Source organism: Rhamphochromis longiceps, linkage group LG8, assembly GCF_057381845.1.
Source record: "Rhamphochromis longiceps isolate RC_006_pf linkage group LG8, R_longiceps_female_GT1.1, whole genome shotgun sequence".
NCBI lineage: Eukaryota > Metazoa > Chordata > Actinopteri > Cichliformes > Cichlidae > Rhamphochromis > Rhamphochromis longiceps.
Window position 1 is genome coordinate 2,026,420 of NC_140564.1, and position 19,848 is coordinate 2,046,267.

General features: G+C 43.2%; 1 protein-coding gene across 2 annotated transcripts in view; it reads right to left on the minus strand.

Moving 5' to 3' along the window:
• Positions 1-2,093: 2,093 nt before the first annotated feature.
• The window catches only part of LOC146662870 (signal transducer and activator of transcription 5B-like), a 50,381-nt gene continuing 32,626 nt past the window's right edge, over positions 2,094-19,848 (minus strand). For both annotated transcript variants that reach the window (XM_085415439.1, XM_085415438.1), the window contains 6 exons: positions 6,157-6,251; positions 5,817-5,959; positions 5,388-5,543; positions 5,244-5,295; positions 3,994-4,101; positions 2,094-2,888 (listed from right to left, as the gene is read on the minus strand). In XM_085415439.1, the coding sequence (XP_085271565.1) occupies positions 2,765-2,888; positions 3,994-4,101; positions 5,244-5,295; positions 5,388-5,543; positions 5,817-5,959; positions 6,157-6,251 (678 nt within the window). In that variant the 3' untranslated portion in view covers positions 2,094-2,764. The remainder of the gene's footprint in view (positions 2,889-3,993; positions 4,102-5,243; positions 5,296-5,387; positions 5,544-5,816; positions 5,960-6,156; positions 6,252-19,848) is intronic.

Consider the following 19,848-nt stretch of genomic DNA (forward strand, 5'->3'; position numbering starts at 1 on the left):
TGTGATCAGACCTCCAGTTTGAAAAAGGTGTTGGGCTGGAGACTCCAGCTCATACAGCCAACATGTTGTTTGTGTCACTCACCGCGGTATCCTCTGTGTGACAGTACAGTGGCCATCAGATCTCTGAAATATGGACAACTGTTTTCTCTGATTTATAATTGATGAATGCAGAGTGTGGAGAAGCTGTGTTTGTGTGCAGCAGGAGCGTCTGTGATGAAGTTCACTCAGGGAGACGTTTCCATGGACGGGACAGAGCACATTTTGCTTGCTGATGGTTTAAAAATGGTAAATGGTCTGTATTTGTAAAGCGCTTTACTTGGTCCTAAGGACCCCAAAGCGCTTTACACATCCAGTCATCCACCCATTCACACACTGGTGATGGCAGCTACATTGTAGCCGCAGCCACCCTGGGGCACTGACAGAGGCGAGGCTGCCGGACACTGGCGTCACCGGGCCCTCTGACCACCACCAGCAGACAACGGCTGTATTGTCCAAGGACACAACGACCGAGACTGTCGGAGCCGGGGCTCAAACCGGCAACCTTCCGATTACAAGACGAACTCCCAACTCTTGAGCCACGATCGCCCACGATCGTTTAACATACATGCCAGGTGTACTTTTGATGAAAGTCAAGCTGAGCAGATGAGGAGGCACAAAGTGAAACAGAGACACATACAGTCCACATGAAAGACTTGCTGCTATTCGCTCACTTTGTGAAACACGTGGCTGCTTTAAAGCCTTGATGGCCCGAACCTGCATCCCAAACATGAACCCTGCCTGCAGGCTGGACTAGTGTCCTGTCATTAAATCCACCAGCCTGGAGGTGTGGAGATGCTAACAAGATGTTTTGGAAAGTAATTGTTATCACCCTTTAAATATGAATGAAAGTGGAAATTACCACAAATAAATTTGCACTGTTGAAGAGCTTTGGGTAAACAAACTGTTTCTTATTCAAATGGCATTAAAGTTCTCAGGGGTCTCAGGCCACTCTGTACATTTAAAACAACAACAAAATATCATAAAAAATAAAATCTGTCTGTGTTCATCTCATTGCTATAATATAAAACTCCATCTGAGAGAAGACAAACAACAAAATTCAAAGCAGTGAGCAGTTATAGTGATAGCACCTAAGTGCGCTGTGCTGTAAGGCAGCTCGGTTCAACGTCGTCACAGAGAAACAGATGAATTGGTAGAAATGTTTTAAACACGCCTCTTACAGTTTATTGTCAGGACTTCGAGGAAGACCAAGTAACCTCTGAGGGAAGAGATGCAACAAACCAATCGACATTCACAATTTAGAGTCGGTGCCAGCAAGCCCCACAACTACCCCACACTACAGGGTCACTTTACTAACGTTCAGTCTGCAGCTGCTCTCAGGTGTGTAGCATGTTACAGAAACAGCAGCTGTTGCAGGTTCAACCAAACACTGAAACAGCTGCGGCCCACAGACGCTGGCTCACACTGAGCCAACAGGGAGCTTTAGCCTCGTGAGACCCGAACTCTTCCACAGCAGCATTTTTAATTTCTCTTTGATATTTGGTCACATTGTTTTTACATTGATCGGGCCCCAAAGAATTACCAGATTTCTTTTTTTTTTTTTTTTACCTTATTTTTGTTTTTAAGAAACATGAGAGCCACATATGAGGATATTCGTTTAAAATGTTGATAGATTAGTAGCAGTATAATGTCCTCGTGAGTAGATATCAGGCTCCTGTACAGCACAATTCAATATTTTGGTCTAGATAACCCAAAATGTGATGTCCACATATGTGGACGGCAGGTCCTAGGAGGGTAAACCTGTCCTCAAGCTTAGGCCACAGCTAAGCTCAGGAGCTAATTATAAATAGGTACCTTACTAGGAGACAAGTTTGTTTCCTTCTGGCTGTCCCTTTCTACTTTAAGCTATTACTCAAGATTTGGAATAAGTTACATCGTCTTTCTTTAAGTCTTGATTGGAAATCTTCTCATTTTTCTTGACAATAATAAAGAAAATCATCTCTGTAATACAGAAAAGAATACATTTGTTAACTATGCGTCACAGTAACCAGTACTGCCTGTGTACTGGGAGAGAGAGCTCCTCACAGTGATATTAAGGCCCTTTCAGACACGCAGTGAGGTGTAGCTGAACTTCTCCACAGTGAGATCAGTGTGTGAGACAGCTTCAGGCTTCCTGATTGGGAAATGCATCAGTCTAATCATACTGTAAAATAGAAACAGGCGAGCAACAACAAACAGGTCCAGGACACAGAGTCATTCCTCCAGCTGTGCCCGTGTGGATTCAGACGTTACTGTAAATGAGCCGGCCCTTAACATCACAATGCAACAGAAAAGTGAGTGCGTGTCTGAAAGGGACTTAAGCTGTGTGTTATCTGTGTCGTGCACGTCTCCTGATGCTCAGCGTGCGCATACAAAGGCAAAGCTTCTGCTGAGAACGACCCGTCTCAGTCTTTAATAAAAATCCAACTGAAGCAAACTGCCTCCAGACAGCAGCAGTGAGAAACTACAGGAAGCAGGAGAGGATCTAAAGCTTGTTGAATGGCAGTAACATTGACTTTACTTCTTTAAAAAGTCTTGGGCGAGTAGACAAGGATTCGACACCAGGTGTATTCTCATTTTGGACACAGCTAAAGAGAAACCTGAATAACAAAATGTGACGCAGATCTGCCCGACCACCTGGACTGGTTGCAGTCCAGGTGGTTTTGCAGGCGTGAGTGTTTCCAGATGGAGATGACCTCGGGGTGTGCCGCAGGTGCGGGTGTCTGGTTTAGGACTGCTGGCTGTTCCACTGGTTGGCCATAGGCCTGCGGAGCAGCTCCTCCACATGACGAGCCACATCCATGGTGTCCTCGAGATCAAAGTCCCCATCGGGATCCAACATGCCGTCAGCCCTGACAGGACAGCAGCGAAGATGGTCAATGGAAAACAATGTTATAGCATCATCATGGATGGTTTACATTCCTGAATGAAGCAGTGACAACAAAGACACCCAAAACCAGTATTGATAGTTTGCATTGTTTACAAACTGTCTGGACTAGGCTGCAGCCTGTAATTCATTATTATCAGGAAGTCCTAAAAACTCACTGAAAAGCCTTCAGCTAATCCAAAATGCTGCAGCAAGAGTCCTGACAGGGACTAGAAAGAGAGAGCAGATTTCTCCTGTTTTAGCTTCCTGTTAAATCCAGAATTCAAAATCCTGCTCCTCACATACAAGGTCTTAAATAATCAGGCCCCATCTTATCTTAATGACCTTGTAGTACCATATCACCCTATTAGAGCACTTCACTCTCGCTCTGCAGGCCTACTTGTTGTTCCTAGAGTATTTAAAAGTAGAATGGGAGGCAGAGCCTTCAGTTTTCAGGCCCCTCTTCTGTGGAACCAGCTTCCAGTTTCCACTCCTGCCTGAGTTATGCTGCATTATGCGTAGGCTGTTTCTTCTTCAGTCACCTTTTTCACTCACTACGTGGTTACATGCCACTCTGCGTTTAATCATCACCATTATTAATCACTGGCTCTTTTCCACAGCGTGTCTTTCTCCCGTCTTCCTGTAGATGGCGCTCCTCCCAGAGCCTGGTTCTGCCACACAGGTTGTTGGTTCAATCCCAGGCTGCTCCAGTCTGCATGTTGCAATATCTTTGGACATGATACTGAGCACCAGCTTTCCCCTGATGCATTTACTGAATGCCAATATTGATCATGTATAATATATCCATTACATATCTATTATAAATATTATTGTTTTAAATATCAGCATGATGATTTTTACCACAGAATTTTGTTGCATGAAGCAATGATCATGTGTACATGCTGTGCTGCCAAACCTCAGTGTTCTTGGTGAATCTGACTTAAGAACAAAACGTTTCCTGGATTTATGAAGGTTATGAAGTACTACTGCACAGCACAAATGTCAAAGGCATTCTGACTAATTTTGTGTTTTCACATGTTTATAAGAGTTTTATTAAACATATGCACACGTGCAAAAAGAAAGCTGCTTACATGGGAGGGTAGACGTTGAAGTTGTTGGGGTGGGTCACAGAGGGAGAAGCAGTCTGGTCCATGAATGCAGTAGCTCCTGCACTGGGTTCAGGGTTCGGGGTGGTGAATCTATCAGAGACATGCCACACTTCACTTTAGCCTACTGCAGCATTACTAAAAGAGCACATTTTACAATGATATTCGTTTTTATTTATATTACTAATATATTTATATTCAGGTTAATATTCAGATAATATTGAGTTGAGTGTTTATAAGTTTTGAGTGCAGATATCAACATTATTCTTATTTTGACTGCAAAAAAAGAGCGAGTGGAGAACGGAGAGAGAACAACATGGTTAAGAAACAGCTGCTGCACATCAACTCTCTTCCACCATCTTCACAGCCAGCAAGCTAACGCCAAGCTAGAAAACCAGTGATGTTACTGGTGCAGTGTACATTTTCACCACTAGATGTCAGCAGACTACAATCCAGCTACTGTAGCTGCTGTTCACCTGTAGTGAGTGCAGGCTGTCAGTCAGCTGTCAGCATATATCCTATTTACTGTGGTGGACGCTGTTAATGTAAGAAGTTTGATACTGAGGTGAGCTGCTGAGGAAATCCTGAACTTCAGGTGTTGCTGTTCTTGCTTCTGTTGAACATGACAACCGTGCTCTAAGGTCACATTTTGCCGTTAATGCAACTTTTTTTGATCTAACATTGTTTGGCTTGGACACTTAAACAACAAACTCTCATACGAGGTGAATGTAATCAGTGTCTCGTTGCCAGCTGCCCAGCAACAGCAGGGACACATGTCTAAACTGGAGGTAATTAACAACAAGTAACGGTAACGGTATGAAGATGTTTCTGCACGGTTTCATGTGTTAGAGCCTCAGGTAGGCAGGAATAACACGGAGGTGTCAGTGAGCGAGGAGGCAGGTGAGGAAAACGGAGACATGATGTCCTAACTATCACTGTGCAGAACTATAACTTATATTTAAACCTAGTTAAGTAACGTAATGCATTAAAGGAACGTTTAAGAAGATTAGTTTTACATTAAATTATAGTGTTAGCGATCTTTATAGCTGCTAGTAAAGTTATGACTGACACAGAAATACTCTGCTGGGTCGTAGCGTTTTCTGCTTGAAATTTTAATCCTGCTCAACAAAAATAAGGAAAACAAAAGGTGCAGATACAAAGCTTCACATGTGGGAGTGACAAACTGACACAAAGGTAGCAGATTTCCTGTGGCAGTTTGACACAGAGACACTTACTCTGGCACGACTTGTTTGATCTGTGGTTTCACATATCCATCAACTGCTTTTGCTGGTAAGAACAAAACAAAAGATAAAATAAAACAGTAGATATGTGTTATGGTAACAGTGAAGTGTCGATGTTAAAAATGAGCTGACACATACAAAGTGGGGGGGTGTAGTACTTGGCGAAGACTTCGTCTTTGGGCCGGTCAGGATACAGATACAGGAGATGGTTCAGGTCACTGATGCGGTCAGCCAGCGAGCGAATAGAGAAGTCCTTGGTTGTGTAAGGCAGCAGATTCCAGACCAGCCTCTCACCTACACAAAAGAACCGAGGATTGCAGTGATCGCATGCAAAAGGACGGACGCAGAGACAGCGTCTCATAATCATCAGTGGGCTTTGTGCCACGCTGAGTGTTTCTGTGTGGACATGACACTCAAGGACAAGTTCACAGGCTGTGACTGACAGAAGAAGATCAACCTGTGTCTCCAGCAGAGCAAAAGCTTCATGTGGACTTTTTGAAAGTGTGTTTTGTGTGGCAGCAGTGCATTGTATATGTAACAGAGCCAGAAAGCAGAGCCACTGCGTACCTGATTTGTTGGGGTTTTCTGCCACCCAGGCGATGGTGATGCCTCCAATCTCAGAGTCGCTGAACCGCAGCAGGAAAGTGCCGTTGGGTTTGGACATCAGCATGTCCTGTGCCTGCTGCTTGTTTACAAAGCCCAGAATGGCCCTGCGGACACACACAGTTACACACTAAAACACCACCGGTGCACTGTCACAAGTGCACTGTGCTGCCCTCACCCCACCAGCTCTGCTACAGCACAAAGCTCGTTTAAAGCTGACAGTCGAGATCATTTTTCAATCTATCATGCAAGACAAATCTTCATTCCAGATTCTCGCAGAAGGAACATAAATAAAAGTGATTACCCATCATTCCAGTGAGGCTTCAGGTGTTTCTTCATAAGCTCTACTACTCCATCAAACCACTGCCAGAAGGTGAAGTTGCGTCCAGGTAAGCTTTCCTGTGTAAAACACATTTCTTCAGTGGGTTCATATGCACACTGCTTATGACCTTTATGTTTCCAATGATATGATGCTGCTTCCTGATTGTCTCTGCAGCCTTAAAAAGGAAACCTCTCCAGTCTAAAACTATGGAAAAGTCCACTTTTACTTAGGAAGTAAGAGAACAAGTAGCAACCAGGTGCTGCTAATCAAATGTGCGTGATTAAGTGATGACCAGAAAGTGTGAGCACCTCGACAAAAGCAGAAGATTTGGACGTATGCTGGTCTAGAGCATCAGGGTGTGTGCTAATACAAACACAATCTTCCCAGGAGCGGATGTCCAATCAAATTCACACCAGGCCCAGACCACGCAAGAATCACAAAAACAAAACAAAACAAACCCAGAGCTACGTGTCCGTCAGCTTGTTGCTCCAACTCTTTTATTTACACGTAGTTTACACTGTAAATATACTTTTATTCTTTGATTTCGCTCGGTTGTGTTCTCATTCGTTTTGGCTTCTAAACAGAGAGTGTTTCACCTTGTGTGAGCACGTGTGCTGAAATTATAATAAAAATCCTCGTATCCTTGAATCATGATGATGGATTGAGGCAGCTTTTCACAAAAGCGCACGCACGCACACTTTAAAGCAGTGGTTCCCAAACCTTTTTTGCTGCGCCCCCCTTTCTTTTCAAGAAAAATGTTCGCGCCCCCCGCCTGCACGTGCGCACGCACACATCCTCCAACCACACACGCCCATATTTTGCTCCATTGCGGTTTATTTCACACCTCAAACATGTAGTAAACAATTAAGCAAATAAAAGTAAACTGCAATAAATGACAGGTAGTAATAAAATAAACTACCAACTCTTTTACGCTGCGTCCGCACCTACACGGGTATTTTTGAACACGCAGCTGTTTCGTCCACGTAAACGATGTTTTGAATCACCGAAAATGGAGGTTTTTTTAAAAAAATCCTTTTTTGCGTTTCCGTGTGGACGAGGAATACAGAGTTCATCACGCAACGTCAAAGGTATGCGCCTTTATTCACATCACGCTGTGGCCACGTTATTGTTTACAGGAGATGAATCGCAGAATGGCAGATAGAGACCAAATACTGTTAATCTGACTGTCTGCAGGTTTTACACGCAGTTACTGTCCCTCCATTTACAAAGGCAGTGTGATTATTTTACCTGTAGTTTTTTTCCTGAGTAATAATGTTCAACATTGCATCAATACATTTTTCAAAAAATGCCTCTCTGTGCAAAATGGGTTTAAAAACATAAACAGCTGTGGGATCCTGTTTGTCTGTGATTTGAACAATCGTGGCAGGATCAGCCTGATGTTATTTGTATCCCGCTGTAACTTTACTGTATAAAGTATAGTATAGTATGTATATCTCCAAAATGTCAGGAGTAGTTAGTCATTACAAGAAGTGTTTGTGAACTAAATCAAGAATGTGGGATCCTGTTTGTCCGTGATTTAAACAGCCCAGCGCTGCTCCCGACGCAGGGAAACCAACCCTGCAGGGAGACCTACCTCGGCACCTGTGCAGGTGAAATCAAAGGGCAGATTTGCTTCACCATATCTTCTAGTCTTTGGCTTAGAATGAAGTTGGTTTGGAAACATATTCAGCGATGCTTCATCTCCTGCTTTGCGTTTCTGTAGGCGCCCGTGCTAGCAGTGTCCAAGCGTTTTGTCCCCCCCCCCTTTTCATCCCGCGCCCCCCCTGCCATGGCTTTGCGCACCCCCCCCCCCCCCCCCCCCCAGGGGGCGGGCCCCACACTTTGGGAAGGTCTGCTTTAAAGCATGCTGAAGTCTGTGCACAAATGAGGGTTGTCTGCAGACCCATGCATGCCATGACACGTGTGTTGCAACATGAAACTACAGATTACATTTATAATGACGTTAATTTATTAGAATAAATAGCTAAAAAAAAGAATCACCTTCATTGCCGAGCAACCACCATTACCTTTGACCCCCATCGTCCATCAGCACTGCCCTTGGACAGAGTGGGGAACACCTGCATTTAACTGCTATTTTATACATATCGACACATCAGACACGTCAGAGTGCGCCGATGCCTGCAACCCATGTCCTCAGTGTCTCAAACAAATACGCCTTACTAAGGTCTGTGGCTGGGAAGTTACTACAAACTGCACTAAATTCTACGTAAAAACATTTCTTACTTTGTGCACATGGGAGATGTTAAGTAATTAGCACAGGTGGCTCTGTGCTGTGAGCACGGTGCCAGGATTCTGGCTCTGTGCTGCAACTCATTGTGAGTGTTCAGAGCCTCACAGTAATGCTGGGATTACGCCGTGCACACAGAATGACCTTTGTGCTTCTCTCTTTACCTCCCTCAGTAGTGCTATTACATAACATGACAGCACGCAGCTATCAGCAGGTGTTGGTGTGCTAGCTTCATGGCTGAATGTCACAACGTGTAATATGGACTTGAAAAATAAGTCCATATTACATAAAAATGTAATATGTGTCATAAAATAACGAGACACGGTATTATTCTGTCTACATCATTTACGCGTTACAGCGTTTTGGTGAGCTTTGGTGTGGGAACACAGCTTCACAACAAACGTGTGATTTAAGAGTCAGAGGAGCGATTTGTTTTTTAAAAGATGGCTCACAGCGGAAGAGAGCAGACGTGTGTTCATGAGCTCGGCTGTAGGCCCAGGAATCTATCTTTATCCTGACTTACCCTCATATAATTCTGGACCATAGCAAGAGGCAAAGTTACTAAGGAAACTTCTGTATGGCAAGTTATAATTTACGACACTCGAAAGAAAACGGCTAAAACTTCAGGGCACCTGCACATATCAGCAACAAGAAATATGGCAGATGGGGAGGAGGAACTGACAATTAGCAAACTACTCAATGCTATCAAGGAAACTAAAGAGGACCTCACGAACCACGCTGACAAAAAAAACAAAAACAAAAAAACAAAAAACGGCCGACATACAAACAACCCTGACGAAAACTGAATCCTGTCTCAATGCGCTTTCTGAGCAGGTTGAGGAGACGGAGCGCAAACAAAGACGACATTAGAGACGCACATAACCGTGTCGATAAAATGGCTGCGAGAGAAGGAGATCGAATATGCGCTGATGTACCCAGCTCAGCTTCGCATCAGGCACCAGGGATCTATCAAAGTTTTCCCCACTCCTGCCGAAGCACAACGCTCTCTAAAAGATCTTCCGAGTCAGTAGACTAAAGTGATCTAATGTGATTTCAACAAAGCAATTCGCTCTTATAGGTACTCTCAGATGAGAAGCCCTCCACTGTTAACTTTGGGGGTGGGGGCGACATGAAGGAAGAAAAGACTACATCAATCATTGACATAGAAACTCTCCATCCTCTATTTTTCAGACGAATTGGAGATACAACTTATCCGGTATTAGATAACTAATAGAAATAATTGCTCGTTAGTCAGTTAAAATAATGTGTACGAATTCATAAAAGTACAGATTTTGTGAGCATTTATGATCATGATATCAACCCCCTACTAGATGAGTGTGATCACATCTTGATCAACCAGTTTATTTGTCTCTTATACAGTTATGTTCTATATCTGACTGTAAAATTCAGTGCTTAGCTGTAAATATTTCACTGAGAGTGGCTAAACCCATATGGAAACGATATATATAAATCTTATAACGTTTGTATCTGTCTTGTGTGAAACTTGTATGAAAAGCATATAAGAGTGAAAACAGATATAAGATCCCTTGAAAAATTATATAATGAAACTTGTATGTTTTGGATACTTACTAAAACAATATATGAAAGTAATGAGAAAGTGGCCACTTTCATGAGTAATCACCTAAGTTTTTACTATTTCTTTTCCATATGGGAAGTTTGAACCTTAGCAGCTGCCTGGGCCTCCACTACTGTCACCTACCTAATGTGGTTTTGTTACAGGGGTTTTATTTTAACGTTTTGGGGTTATGTTTGGTCTCTTACCAAACATTTTACTCACACAACTGTTCACACAGCTCCCTGGTCTAGGCCGTATCTTACTATTATACCCATGTGCAGAGCTTCACCACATTGAAACTCAGGAAAGCAGGAATGTGTTCAGAAATCCCCAGAGTTGAATACCATGACACTTACCCGTCCAGGATATTCATATAAAAAAATTACAGTTCATCTAACTTGTATATCTTGGAATATTAGAGGATCAATTCACCCATCAAGAGGAAGAAAATGCTGACATCCTTAAAGAGGCAGAGTGTAGATGTCGCTTTTATCCAGGAGAGTCACCTCACAGACGCTGAACATTTAAAATTACGTAGACCTGGGTGGGCAATGTTTTTTACTCGTCATATACTTCCAAAGCAAGAGACGTCTCCCTGCTTATTAATAAACACCTGAACTTTCAACTAAACTCAGTTGAAAAGGACAAAAATGGCAGATTCTTACTTGTAGATTGTGAAATAAACAGAAATAAGATAACTTTGGTAAATATATATGGGCCCAACTACGACGACCCTTTATTCTTTAACAACTTAATTATGAAACTGGCTACAATTGAGGGCCAGTATATTGTGGGTGGAGACTTTAATTTGGTCCTAAATCCTTCTCTGGATCAGTCCTCACCCAAAACATCTTTATTATCCAAGGCAGCAACAGCACTGAACCAAGCTATGAAGGATATAGGCTAGAGCTGGGCGATAGAACGATAACGATATGTATCGCGATATAACTTTTACTCGATAGAGAAATTAAGCTATCGCGATAGACCTCGCTGCTCTTGTCCTCAAAAAAAAAAAAAAAAAAAAAAAGAGCAGCCAATCCAAATTAAGTAGCGCAGAGCCGAACCAATCACAGCCGCAGCGTCACGTCGCGTGACTTGTTACGTACAGCACAAGTGCCAAGCCGCACGTGTGTTTGTTTGGGAAGCAGCCAGCGCGTAATGGAGGAAATGAGTGTGCCGACTAGAAAAATCAACCGAGCGTGACCGAAGAGAAAACAGATGATGGTTCCAACGCCGGAGAGATTGTCGAACGGAAGAGCCATAGAAGTTCCGTAGTGTGAAGGTATTTCGGCTATTTCAAGTCTGACAAAAAACAGAGTAGCGTGCACTGTAAATTGTGCCGAAAGCAAGTCTGGAAATACAATAAACTGGTGCATGCGTCACACTGTGCGCCACGTTATTGTTTCGGTGAAATGAATTTCTACAATACTGTTACTGTTAATTCTACTCTCTGCAGTGTTTAAATGCTTACATATACACAGTTACTGTCCCCAGCTTTGTTTACTTTTTCCCACCGAGGCTTCTAGACTTCTGATTGGCCAACATTTCTGCACGGTTAGGAATCTAGCGCCACCTGCTGCTTTGGCATGTTCATAGCAGCGTTTTCCTTCATTTCTGCCTTTATGTGTGGACGGGATTATTTTTAAAACGAAAACGGAAAATCTCCGTTTTCAAAAACACCCGTGTACGTGTGGACGTAGCCTCAGTCTCTGACTGGAAGCGCTAATTCGTCATTCGGCTTTTGTCAGACTAAAGTAACTGTTACAACTGTTTGAAAAGCTCAGCTATACAACAAGGAGAGATTGAGAATTTCCTTTTAGTTCTCAGTTTATTTGATATTGACAAAAGTTAGTCAGTTTTGTCTGTTATTCTGTAAAACAAACTAAGATTTATTTTTAGAATTAATATTTTGTTTCTAAGTGGAATTGACAATTTAGTCTGTTTCGTTTGTTCTATTTTGAAACTTAAACGCTTTAGCGGCTGCCTTTTGTGTAGTTTGCAATATTTGCCTTTATCTATCTGAAAAAGTCTCATGTTCCTTAAGTACATCTACTCTGTTGAACTTATTATGGGAAATAAATATTTAAATAAAAACAAGCTGCTGATTATTTCACATTTTACTTGTGAGCAACGGCACATTTAAATCTTACAAATATAGTTATTTGGCTGATATCGTGATAGATATCGTTATCGCCTGAAATGAAAAAAACATATCGTGATATGAAAAAATCTCATATCGCCCAGCTCTAATATAGGCATAACTGATGTGTGGCGAAACCTTCATCCAGGCCAGAGGGACTTCCTTTTTTCACCAGTACATAATACACGCTCTAGAATTGATGTTTCTTGTACCACAACATATGACGGCAACAGTGATAGATTGCTCCTACTTAGCAGCTACTTTTTCAGACCATAATCCCATCAAACTCTCCTGGGCTACTAACATGTCACAACCTGTAACCCACAGGTGGAGGTTTAAAAGTTACATGCTACGAGACTATTTCATATATGAACACTAATATTGAAATATTCCTAGATGCCAATTCAAATTCCTCTTCACATGCCAATATCTGGGAAGCTCTCAACGTCTATATGAGAGGTTTGGTTATGTCATACGGTGCCAATAAGGTTAAAAAAGTTAGAGAGAAGATAACTAAATTGGAGATTGACATTAAAAACTTGGAGCAGGAATATATTGCTACAAAAAAGGAAGAATACCTCAATACATTAACAAAAACAAGGATGCAATATGATAATTTATGCACCAGCAGAGCGGAAGCAGCCATGGCAGGAACTAAATATCACTACTACGAATATGGAAACAAAACAAGTAACTACTGGCCTGGCAAATTAAGAAAGAAACATCTGATAAATTTATACGGACAATATCAACAGAAGATGATAAACTTCTTGATGAATCAGCGCCCATAAAGGCCGAGTTTAAACGGTTCTATGAAGATTTGTATAAATCTGAGCGAGGGGTCGACAGTCAGTGCGCCCCAGGGTGGCTGTGGCTACAATGTAGCTGCCATCACCAGTGTGTGAATGAGTGGATGACTGGATATGTAAAGTGCTTTGGGGTCCTTAGGGACTAGTAAAGCGCTATATACACCGAACAAAAATATAAACGCAACACCTTTGTTACTGCTCCCATTCCCCATGGGATGGACGTAGAGACCTAAAATTCATTCCAGATACACAATATAACCATCCCTCCCAAACAGTGGTCACAAATCAGTCCAAATGTGTGGTAGTGGGCACATCTGCTATATTGAGATAATCCATCCCACCTCACAGGTGTGCCACATCAGGATGCTGATCTGACATCATGAGTAGTGCACAGGTGTGCCTCAGACTGCCCACAACAAAAGGCCACCCTGGAATGTGCAGTTTTTTGCGCTATTGGGGGTCTGGGGACCCAGAACCGGTCAGTATCTGGTGTGACCACCATTTGCCTCATGCAGTGCAACACATCGTCGCATGGAGTCTATCAGATTGTATATTTTGTATAATTGTATATTTTTATATATTTTATTTATTGTTTACTCTATTTAATTTGTAAAATATGTGTACACACACACACACACACGTAGAAAAATATTTAGTATACACATCCAGAAATGCATATACTATTATATATTGTACATATATTTATTAGTTTCAGATGTAGCCATTCTTGTATTTTGCTTGTTTACATTATTGTATTTTGCACAACTCTGTTGCTTGTGAAGCTCGCACACAAGAATTTCACTCACATGTGCTGTACCAATGTACCTGCACATGTGATGTGACAATAAAAGTGATTTGATTTGATTTGATTTGAGATTGTCAATTGTGGCCTGTGGAATGTTGGTCCACTCCACTTCAATGGCTGTGCGAGGTTGTTGGATAGTCGTGGGAACTGGTACACGCTGTCGTATACGCCGGTCAAGCACATCCCGAACATGCTCAATGGGTGACATGTCCGGTGAGTATGCTGGCCATGCAAGAACTGGGACATTCTCAGCTGCCATCTGCCCTGAACAATGTGAACCATGATTCATCCGTGAAGCGCACACCTCTCCAACGTGCCAGACGCCATCGAATGTGAGCATTTGCCCACACAAGTCTGTTACGGCGACGAGCTGGAGTCAGGTCAAGACCCCGATGAGGACGACGGGCATGCAGTTGAGCGTCCCTGAGACGGTTTCTGACAGTTTGTGCAGAAATTGTTTGGTTGTGCAAACCAATTGTTCCAGCAGCTGTCTGGGTGGCTGGTCTCAGACGATCTTGGAGGTGAACCTGCTGGATGTGGAGGTCCTGGGCTGGTGTGGTTACACGAGGTCTGCGGTTGTGAGGCCGGTTGGATGTGCTGCCATATTCTCTGAAACGCCTGTGGAGACGGCTTATGGTTGAGAAATGAACATTCAATGCACGGGCGACAGATCTGGTTGACATTCCTGCTGTCAGCATGCCAATTGCACGCTCCCTCATTGCTTGTGGCATCTGTGGCATTTTGCTGTGAGACAAAACTGCACATTCCAGGGTGGCCTTTTGTTGTGGGCAGTCTGAGGTACACCTGTGCACTACTCATGATGTCAGATCAGCATCCTGATGTGGCACACCTGTGAGGTGGGATGGATTATCTCAATATAGCAGATGTGCCCACTACCACACATTTGGACTGATTTGTGACCACTGTTTGGGAGGGATGGTTATATTGTGTATCTGGAATGAATTTTAGGTCTCTAAGTCCATCCCATGAGGAATGGGAGCAAAAACAAAAGTGTTGCGTTTATATTTTTGTTCAGTGTAAATACAGGCCATTTACTGCTGCAAAAAGATTTATAGATGGAATAACTCTTCCTAAATTACATAATGAGGACAAAGAACGGCTTGATGCAGATATGTCTGAGATGGAGGTTCTCCGAGCCCTCAAGTGTTTACAAATTAATAAGATTCCCAGTCGATTATTATAAGGCTTTCTCTAATAAATGATTGACACCACTTACAAATATGATTAAAGAAGCTTTAGAAAATAATAAATTACCAGAATCATTGGAAATCGCAACAATCACAATACTCCTGAAACCGGGCAAGGACAAACAGATGTGACTCTTACAGACCCCTCAGCCTCTTAAATGCAGATTATAAAATATTATCTAAAGTAATTGCACTGAGATTGGAAGACATCATGACTAAGATAATACACACTGACCAAACAGGCTTCATTAAAAACAGGCACGGAGCAGATAATGTGCGACGTTTGCTCCATATACTGAACACTGCTCAAAAAAACCAAGACCCCCTGCTAACAATCTCCATGGACGCTAATGAAGCATGTGACAGGATTGAGCCAAGCTTTCTATTTCAGGCGATGGAAGCTATGGGCTTTGGAGAGAAGTTCACCTGTTATGTTAGGACACTTTTTAATGCCCCCAGAGCCAATATCACAACAAATGATGTGCTCTCAGGCACTTTCTCTTTAACCAGAGGCTGCAGACAAGCCTGTCCAAGCTCCCCTTGCTCTTCGCGATTGCGATTGAACCACTACCCGCTGCCATTCGTACTAGTGCCTCCATATCTGCAATCAAATTTGGCACAAGTGAACTTTCTCTATACGCAGATGACCTCCTACTGTACATAACGGACCCTCTTAAATCAATTCCCTCCTTAATGAAGTGTCTTAAAGAATAAAGTGCAGCCTCAGGATACAAGTTAAACTACACCAAAAGTGAGATCGTGCCATCAAATATACAAGACAGCCGTATTAGAGCTCTGACTGACCCATTACAGTGGTGTGATAATGGCTTCACGTACTTTGGTATACAAATTGGTAAATCCAAGGATCAAATATTCAAACTAAATTATATCAAACTGTTGAGCAAACCAAACTTAATATTCAGAGATGGATGGATTTTCCATTATCTCTCATAAGCAGAATTAATGTTATTAAAATGAACACGTTGCCTAAGTTCATTTACTTACTTCAATGTCTCCCTACAAAGGTTCCTAAAAGTTTCTTCAAAGAGCTTCATAAACTTATAACTTCTTTCATATGGCAAAAGAAAAATCCAAGACTCAAACTCTCCTCTTTACAGGCCCCATATTCAAGGGCAGGACTTAATTTACCAAACTTTAGGAACTGTTATCTTGCCTCCCAGTACCGATCAATTTGGATCTGGCTGCATGCAGAGAGCAGTGAGGTTCGATGGGTTCCAATAGAACAACATGAGGTGAACCCCCATTAAAAGATGTTCTATTTTTAGGTACAAAAAATGTCCAAGCTCACAAACTATTTGATATTAAACACCTTCTGCGTCTGGCAGGAATCCCCCTCACTTCTGAAAATAAATATCTCCTTTCTTAGAAGGACACCCCTATGGGGCAACCCTGACTTCTCTCATCATATTCCTGACCCAATACTGCAGGGATGGAAGGACAGAAATATTCTAACTGTTGCCGACTTATACAGTAATGATTCATTTATTGACTTTCAACAACTATCTACCTCGGGAGTTCAGTCATGTGATCTGTGTGTGTGTTTACATCCCTCCGAGGGCCGACGCAACAGCTGCCTGTGAGAAAATACACACAGTCACAGCAAGACTTCAGACACAAAACCCCGAGGCTTTCATTATTATATCTGGAGACTTTAACCATGCCACACTGGACTCTACTCTGGCTGCTTTTCACCAGTTTGTGAATTGTCCCACAAGGAGCAACAGGACAATTGACCTACTGTATGCTAATGTGAGAGATGCATACAGAGCCACCCCCCTCCCCCCACTAGGGAAGTCAGACCACAACCTGGTTTACCTACAGCCACAATACACACCCCTCGTCCAAAGGCAGCCTGTCACAACGCGCTCCATCCGGAGATGGACCCCAGAAAAGGAGGATGCTCTGAGAGACTGCTATGACACCACAGACTGGGATGTGCTCCTGAGCCCACATGGTGAGGACATAGAGGGGGCGACACACTGTCTTACAGACTACCTCAACTTTTGTGTGGACACAGTCGCCCCTGCTAAGACGGTACGGTGTTATCCTAATAACAAACCGTGGGTAACACAGGAAGTCAAAGCTGTCCTCAACATGAAGAAGAAGGCTTTCAGGAGCAAAGTGAAGGAGGAGATGAAGGCAGCACAGCGGGAGGTGAAACGCTGCCTGAGGGAAGCAAAGGACACCTACAGGAGGAAGGTGGAGCAGAAGTTGGAGAGGAACAATATGAGGGAGGTCTGGAATGGTGTGAAAACCATCACAGGCCACAACACCAAGAAAAGCACAGTGGGGGGGACTGTGGAGAAGGCAAACGAACTCAACAACTTCTTCAACAGGTTTGACCAGCCCACAACCCCCCCCACCCTCACCTTCACTACAGAGTCCTCTCCCCACTCTCCATCTCCCAGTGTCACAGTGGATCAGGTCAGGAGGCAACTGAGGAAGCTTCGCCCCAGAAAGGCAGCAGGCCCAGACAAGGTGTGTCCTAGGATGCTTAAGGCGTGTGCTGCTGAACTTGGGGAGCCGCTACAACGAGTCTTCAACCTCAGTCTGCGACTGGGGAGAGTGCCCGCCCTATGGAAGACATCCTGCATCGTCCCGGTCCCTAAAAGGAACCGGCCCAATGAGCTGAATGACTTCCGACCGGTGGCACTGACGTCACATCTTATGAAGACTCTAGAGCGGCTCTTCCTCAACCTCCTCCGACCACAGGTACAACATGCCCAGGACCCACTACAGTTTGCATACAAGGCGGGTGTCGGAGTGGAGGATGCCATCCTGTACCTCCTACACAGAGCCCACTCACACCTGGATGGGGGAAAAGGCACGGTCAGGATACTGTTTCTTGACTTTTCCAGTGCCTTTAATACCATCCGGCCCTGTATGCTTCAGGAAAAACTGAACAGGATGGAGGTGGACCCCTGCCTGGTGGCTTGGATCTCCGACTACCTCACCGACAGACCACAGTACGTCAGGCTGAAGGACATCACGTCTGACACTGTGGTCAGCAGCACAGGAGCACCACAGGGAACTGTGCTGTCCCCTCTTCTCTTCACCCTGTACACCTCTGACTTCTGCTACAACTCTGAATTATGCCATATTCAGAAGTTTGCAGACGACACAGCCATCATGGGGTGTATCTGGGATGATCAGGAAGAGGAGTACAGAAGTCTGGTGAGGAACTTTGTCGCATGGAGTCACACAAACCACCTGCAACTCAACACCTCAAAGACTAAGGAACTGGTTGTGGACTTCGGGAGGTCCAGAGAAGGTCCACTGCCAGTTCAGATAGAGGGGGAGGAGGTGGAGGTGGTCAACAAGTACAAGTACCTCGGGCTGTGGGTGGACAATAAACTGGACTGGTCATGCAACACAGAGCACCTGTATAAAAAAGCCCAAAGCCGACTGTACTTCCTCAGGAGGCTGAGGTCTTTTAACATCTGCAGGAAGCTCCTGAGGATGTTTTACCAGTCGGTGGTTGCTGGAGTACTTTTCTATGCTGTGGTGTGCTGGGGGAGCAGCACAGCAAAGAAGGACTCATCCAGGCTGGAGAAACTGATCAGGAGGGCTAGCTCTGTGGTCGGCATGAAGCTGGACACTCTGGTGACAGTGGCAGAGAAAAGGACATTAAAGAAACTGATGGACATTATGGACAATGCTGGGCATCCTCTGCACACGGCCATAAACAACCAGAAGAGTCTGTTCAGTGACAGGTTGCTTCTCCCCAAGACAAGAACTAACAGACTTAAAAACTCCTTTGTCCCACACGCCATCAGACTGTTTAACTCCTCTCTGGAGGGGAGAGGGAGGGGAGACAGGGGGACAAAGGAGGGGGGAACAACTAAGCTGTAGTGCCTCTTCACCTCACTGTGCAATACCTTGTGCAATACTTTTTGTAAATAGTCAACAGTGCAATAGACTCAATACTTGAAATGTGCAATTCACTTGTATTTTTATTTTTATTCCTATTTATTCTATTTATACCCTTTGTATATTTTATTTATATTTGTCTCTGTATTTATATATGTGTGTGTGTGTGTGTGTGTGTGTGTGTGTGTGTGTGTGTGTGTGTGTGTGTGTGTGTGTGTGTGTGTGTATGTATGTATGTATGTATGTATGTATGTATATATATATATATATATATATATATATATATATATATATATATATATATATATATATATAATATTCTGTAACTCTGTAACTTCTGTCGGTGCTGTGCTTTTTTGGAAATCGAATTTCCCAGAGGAACCCACCCGAGGGATTAATAAAGTTCTATCTAATCTAATCTCTAATCTAAGAATTCAAACTCCCAGGACAAAGTTTCTTCAAATTGCTACAAACAAGAGAGCGGGTCAAGGAGAAATCCAAAGGGTTATTCCCCGAGATACCAAAAGAAACTCCTCTTGAAACGCATCTTTGCACCAAACCATGGAAGTCAATAAAAGGAATAGCATCTTCTATATATACTATTATCAATAAAAAGTTACCTGACCATAACAAAGCGTCGATAAAAAGAAAATGGGAGACAGACCTGGGCCATGTCTATGAAGAGGTAGAATGGCACCATTTATTGGAACAGGCACAGACCATGTTAATTTCTACAAAACAGGCAAATGCAATTTAACATACTTCATAGGATATATTACACCCCTTATACAGTGGGGCAAAAAAGTATTTAGTCAGCCACCGATTGTGCAAGTTCCCCCACTTAAAATGATGACAGAGGTCAGTAATTTGCACCAGAGGTACACTTCAACTGTGAGAGACAGAATGTGAAAAAAAAATCCATGAATCCACATGGTAGGATTTGTAAAGAATTTATTCGTAAATCAGGGTGGAAAATAAGTATTTGGTCACCTCAGAC